The following is a 6,000-nucleotide window of genomic DNA, read 5'->3' on the forward strand; positions in this document are numbered from 1 at the left end:
TATCAACCAAAGAGATTAATCTAAACGAATCTAAACTCCGCAGCCCAGCCCAGACCAGACCAGACCAAGATCGATCCGACACTCCGCGCCACGGCGCTCCACCATCACGAAACAATCATCGCTTTAGTCCGTTTCAAGTTGGTCTATTTCGAGGTTAATCAGAGGGATCCGCGGGATGTCGGCCCCGAAACCCTGCATAATCTTAATTAACCTCTTTTTTGGGTTCATTCTTGTTTCTCTTCCTTTTACCTTTAGGGATAGATGCCCTGGATCCTCGGAATGTTGTTTGTTTATATTACTACTGTAATATGTGATATTGTATTGCATTGAATTGACTCGGATGATCGGATTCCAGTAAATACGGAGTAAACGACTACGTCCTCTGAGCAATATTCCACAAATCAATTGTTGAAGTTGAAGACGTCTGTACTATCCACACTGTTCCATACGCTCGATCGACGCGGAGAACCGGCTAAATTAAGATCGATTGTTGCCCAGATGATCATGCAGCCAGATGAAACGTCCATCAATTCATCGCTTTTGTGGCCTGATGTCGGAGTCGTCATGAGGTGACGCGTTTTTTCTTTTCCTGATGATTATAGCCAGAATGCGGGGAAGCTGTCTTGTCTAACAGTCTACGAGATGGAAGATGGGCTATATAAACGGTCTGCTTTCCTTTCAGCCAGGTTCTTTTTTTTCTGTTCTGATTCAGTCAGTCAGATAGACAGACAAAGTCAAGCTGATCCCAGTTCCTCCATTCCTGCAACATGCTGTCTTCGAAGGCTCCTGTCACCCTTGCCTTTGCAGGCCTCGCTGGCCTTCTGTCCGCCCCACTGGTCAAGGCCCATGGTTTTGTCCAGGGCATTGTCATCGGTGACCAATTGTACGTTCCTCTTTTAACCCTATCGATTGATTGACTGCCTGCCTGCCTGACTGATGCTGACTATTCCAACAGCTACAGCGGGTACATCGTCAACGAGTTCCCCTACGAATCCAACCCACCCCCCGTCATCGGCTGGGCCACGACAGCCACCGACCTGGGCTTCGTCGACGGCACTGAATACCAAGGACCAGACATCATCTGCCACCGGAATGCGACGCCCGCGCTGCTGACAGCCCCCGTGGCCGCCGGCGGCACCGTCGAGCTGCAGTGGACGCCCTGGCCGTCCAGCCACCACGGGCCGGTCATCACGTACCTGGCCAACTGCAACGGCAACTGCTCGACCGTCGACAAGACGCAGCTGGAGTTCTTCAAGATCGACCAGTCGGGCCTGATCAACGACACTGACCCGCCGGGCACCTGGGCGTCCGACAACCTCATCGCCAACAACAACAGCTGGACCGTGACCATCCCCAGCACCCTCGAGCCGGGCAACTACGTGCTGCGCCACGAGATCATCGCCCTGCACTCGGCGGGCAACAAAGACGGCGCCCAGAACTACCCCCAGTGCATCAACATCGAGGTCACGGGCGGCGGCTCGGTCGAGCCGACGGGCACGCTGGGCGAGGATCTCTACCACGACACGGACCCGGGCATTCTGATCGACATTTACGAGCCGATTGCGACGTATACCATTCCAGGACCGCCTGAGCCGACGTTCTAGATGTCAATTCGGTGGTGTCTGGCAGAAGTTGTCAAGCGCGTGCTTTAGGTGAGGAGTCTGCATGTCATCATCGATCCAGCTGTTCTTCTGCCAGGTTGCGTCGAGTTGAGAAGTGCATGTATTTATGTCATTCCTATCTATCTTTATCAGTATATAGTCAATTCGAATGACAATCTGTATGACGAGTTCGATGAAGTTCAACCAACGTGTTGCATGACATATCTTCCTAAAATAAAAAAAGACAAGGAGAGAAAGAAAGAAGCAATGAATGAGAAATGCTCATGTAAGTATAATACGTACGTAATGTACATCCATTATATCTGGATCATCCATTCATTTCCCTACCCATGCTGCTTCTTCTTTTTCATCATCATCCAAATCAGCATGAACTACCATGCTTGCCCGTTTCGAGAAGATCATGTTCAGCTAGCTGAGCTGAGTTATATAGATAGATAACAACCGTCTATTCGTCATTCTATCGAGCAATGTTATTAAGCTATTCGTTGATGCCGTTCAGTTTTGATCAATTAATTAGTCGATATGGCAGTAATGATACATACCCGCGCAGTTCATTACAGCCTGCTATCGATATTCTTCTCGCTGCAGCTGCAGCTGCAGTACTTCTCGCTGCTGCTCCCGAAGCGACGTGTATGTAATCGTCGGCCTCTGCCGATACCGTCCGTCTTCCATGTCGTTCTCGTGCGCGCGGCGACGGCGCAGGTAGTATGCGATGATAGCTATGGCGATGGAGACGCTGGCGCCGACGAGGCTGCAGATGAGGCGGATGATGGTGGGGTCCATTTTGTGTTCTTAGAGTAGAGTAGAAGAGTACAAGAAAGGAAAGAAAGGAAGAAAGACAAACAGCAACAACGATGACAATAACGACAATACTTGGAAATAACAATCAAAAAACAACACAGATCGACATAACACAGAATGGATGGTCCGCCAGCCTGCCCGATGGAGTTAGTTGGTTAGCAAGACTAGTTTGATGATCGTCCCTGTGACAACTGCCTAGAGTAATTGTCATGATGATCATCAATCGTTGTTGTTGGTAATGTTGTTATCGTTATCTATGGGAGTAATTATTAGCTCGAGTCTTCTAGTAATAATAGTCAGGCAGGTTTATAAATAGGCATATATACTACTGTAGGGATATGCTATTGCTAATAATAGCAATGGTACTGTAGCTATCAAAGCTCTTTTTAACCATATGAATAATACAGAGAGTATGGAGTATTCTTTTCCGAATCGCAATAACAATAATAATAGCCGCCGATAGATAAGATATGTGCAGTATTAACTTGAGTACTTAGTGACGTTCTTGGTTTCAATATTGACATTTATATCCATGGATAGATAATTAATTTATTTGCTGTTGACGGATGCTAACATGTTGTACAGTACATTATTAGCCAAGGAGCGAATGCCATAGGCAAATATCTTCTTTTAAATCTGAGTTTTCAACACTGAGTTATAACCTGCAGTGTAGCTAAGGCACATATGTTTATTTTTCTTAATCAAACCTGTATATCTCCATGTCTTGCAACTGGTAAGACCTTTCTTTTTGGTATATTCCGGGGTATATTTATTTGTTTATTCATTTATTCAATGTTAGTTCTTCAGTTACCAAAAAAAATCTATTGTAGATTAAATAATTCTAATTAAGACTCATACTCGGATTTGTATTCAAGTAGTATGTGTCCTGACTGAAAGAATACAGTAGGCATGAGAGAAGGTACGTGTGTATTTATAGTGGACTATCGTGCTGTGTTTTTCTTTCTTTTTATGTCCTTTTTTTTAAAAAAAAATTCAGTTTTTCTCCCTTTTTTTGTTTATATTTATTCTTTTCAACGGATTCACGGATTTCTTTGTATCAGAGAAACATATGATATCGTAACCCCAATAAGCTATGGACGGGAGTATGTTTATCCATGCCGACGATGATCGTCATTGTGGATGGGAATGGTATCATCTTCACAGACCAGCAATCGCCAATTCTTTCCTGCAACAAGTTTAATGAATTCATCAGAACAATCTTCATTTCTCAGTCAATTAATTGATTAGTTGTTGATTCCTCAATCAAGCTATCGGATAGATAGATCGTTTACCATATCTACTCACCATGTACGCAACAATATGTACTGTACTGTCTTTCTGTACTGTACTGTACATAAATACATGCATGCAATTATGTGTATGCTCATGCTATACAGGCGACAGCGCGGAGTCCTTCCGTGATCTTGGCCGCTCGCCTAAAACGACAAATCGTGTCGCAGCACGATGAGGCCATCACGCCGATATTGACGTATCGTCTGTGAGCTTCTTGTCTTCAACGAACTCCCGTGCGTCCTTATCTTCTAAACTGTCAATTGTGGAGTACGAATATGCTAGTCCGTTCGAGGACAAGAAAAATGAAGTGATCTGTGCCGTGTGGAGATCTTATTATCATCCTGTCAGGATGTTCGACAGACATGCTTAATTAAAGCGTGGCTTGTCAAGTGTGTCGTCTGTCGAGACTACATAAGATGACAATCTCCAGATCTGTGTTTATGGATAGTGAATTCATTTCTCTTCATGTCCAGTTCCCATCGTATACCTGATAGATAATCTATACCTTATCTATCCATCCTTAGCTCCTGTATCTGCTAGCATGACACGATATAATCACTAAACAAACGACAAAAAGCTTCGTCATGACAATCCCAAATCAACAATCGCAGTCTCCTCCCCGTCGGTGGTACCACTGGTACGCGCCAGACGACTCTCCGGCCGAACGCAGGCTGATCCTCAAGCTGGACGCGCTGATCGTGCCGTATGCCGTGGTGGTGTACTGGTTGAAGTATATTGATCAGACGAATATCAGTTAGTCTACCATCTACCATCTACATATGTAATGTACAGTACATTACATATACAGTACATATGATGCTCACGCTCGTGCAGACAATGCCTACGTTTCCGGCCTCGCCGACGACCTCAACTTCCACGACAACCAGCTGGTCCAGTTCCAGACCATGTACATCGTCGGCGCCGCCGTTGGACAGATCCCTTTCGCATGGATTTTCCCCCGGGTACCAATGCACTGGCTCGTGCCGGGCATGGATCTTGGCTGGGGGATTTTTACGCTGCTGCAGTATCGTGTGAGCAGCTATGCGGAGGTGATGGCTTATCGGTTTTTGGTGGGATTATTCGAGGTGTGCCCTACTTTTCAATCGTTCTTCGTTCTTCTGTGTCGTTTTTTTCTGACATCCTTTCTGGCTCTAGAGCGCCTACTTCCCCGCCGTCCACTACGTGTACGGCTCCTGGTACCGCGCCGACGAACTCGGCCGCCGCGGAGGCGTCTTCTACGTCGGGCAGATGCTGGGCATTCTGACGGCAGGCCTCATCCAGGCCGGCGCGGCGCAGCATCTCAACGGCGTGCACGGGCTGGCCGGTTGGCGGTGGATGTTCATCATCACGGCGGTGATGACCCTGCCGCTGGCCATCGCAGGGTTTCTCGTCTGGCCGGGCACGCCGGACAAGCCGAATCGCCTCGTGCTGAGCGAGGACGATATCACGCTGGCGAAAGCCCGTCTGAGGAACCACAGCCACCAGACGAAGTACTCGTGGGGCACCCTCCGCCGTGTCTTTACAGACTGGAAGGTCTACGTGCTGACCTTCTGGGACATCCTGTTCTGGAACTCGGCCGTCTCCAGCCAGGGGGTGTATCTGCTCTGGCTCAAAAGCCTCAAGCGGTACAGCACGGCGGAGCTGAACCAACTCTCGACAACATCCCCCGCCCTGGGCATCTTCTACGTGCTGTTCATCTGCTTCGGCGCTGACCTCTTCCTCACGCGGGCGGGGGCCATCACGCTCGCACACGTCTACAACAGCATCGGGCTGCTGATTCTCGTCATCTGGAACGTGCCCGAATCAGCGAAGTGGTTCGCCTTCAACACCAACTACGCCTGCGTCGCCATGTCGTCGGTCCTGTACGGCTGGGCCAACGACATCCTCAAGCACGACGTCGACGAGCGCGCCACGACGCTCATCGTCATGAACACCATCGCCCAGTCCACCACCGCCTGGACGTATCTGCTGACGTTTCCAACGTCCGAAGCTCCGCGGTTTCCGAAGGGATATCCGTTTACGTTGGCCATGTCTTTGGCGCTGATTGCGTTTACCTGGGTGGTCAAGTATCTGCATGATCGGCAGGAGTACGTCATCATCGAGAAATCCAGAAATAAAACAGGCTGACGGATTTGTTTCACAGGAGACAATTCTCAGAGAAACAGCGGGCAGCACTCGCGCCAGACAGCGAAGAGGGGATCAGCTCTGCTATTGAGCATGCTGTCGCGACGGAGACGGAAGAAGCAGCAGATACCAAGGCAGGGAGGTTTCGGAGAGAAATCTC

The 6,000-nt window shown here is 48.4% G+C and overlaps 2 protein-coding genes across 2 annotated transcripts; both read left to right on the plus strand.

Moving 5' to 3' along the window:
• Positions 1 to 767: 767 nt before the first annotated feature.
• On the plus strand, positions 768 to 1,604 carry T310_7480 (Cellulase; the record flags this gene model as incomplete). The annotated part of the gene is made up of 2 exons (XM_013469732.1): positions 768 to 883; positions 956 to 1,604. 2 exons carry the CDS (start codon positions 768 to 770, stop codon positions 1,602 to 1,604), a joined length of 765 nt encoding a protein of 254 aa, XP_013325186.1.
• A 2,696-nt stretch (positions 1,605 to 4,300) lies between these two features.
• Positions 4,301 to 5,998, plus strand: T310_7481 (uncharacterized protein; the record flags this gene model as incomplete). Its single annotated transcript, XM_013469733.1, has 4 exons — positions 4,301 to 4,419; positions 4,525 to 4,801; positions 4,872 to 5,803; positions 5,860 to 5,998. Coding segments are annotated over 4 exons (1,467 nt in total), but the record flags the coding sequence as incomplete, so codon positions are not given.
• Between the last annotated feature and the right edge of the window lie 2 nt (positions 5,999 to 6,000).

This window comes from Rasamsonia emersonii, assembly GCF_000968595.1.
Source record: "Rasamsonia emersonii CBS 393.64 chromosome Unknown ctg1118621760549, whole genome shotgun sequence".
NCBI classification, from domain to species: domain Eukaryota; kingdom Fungi; phylum Ascomycota; class Eurotiomycetes; order Eurotiales; family Trichocomaceae; genus Rasamsonia; species Rasamsonia emersonii.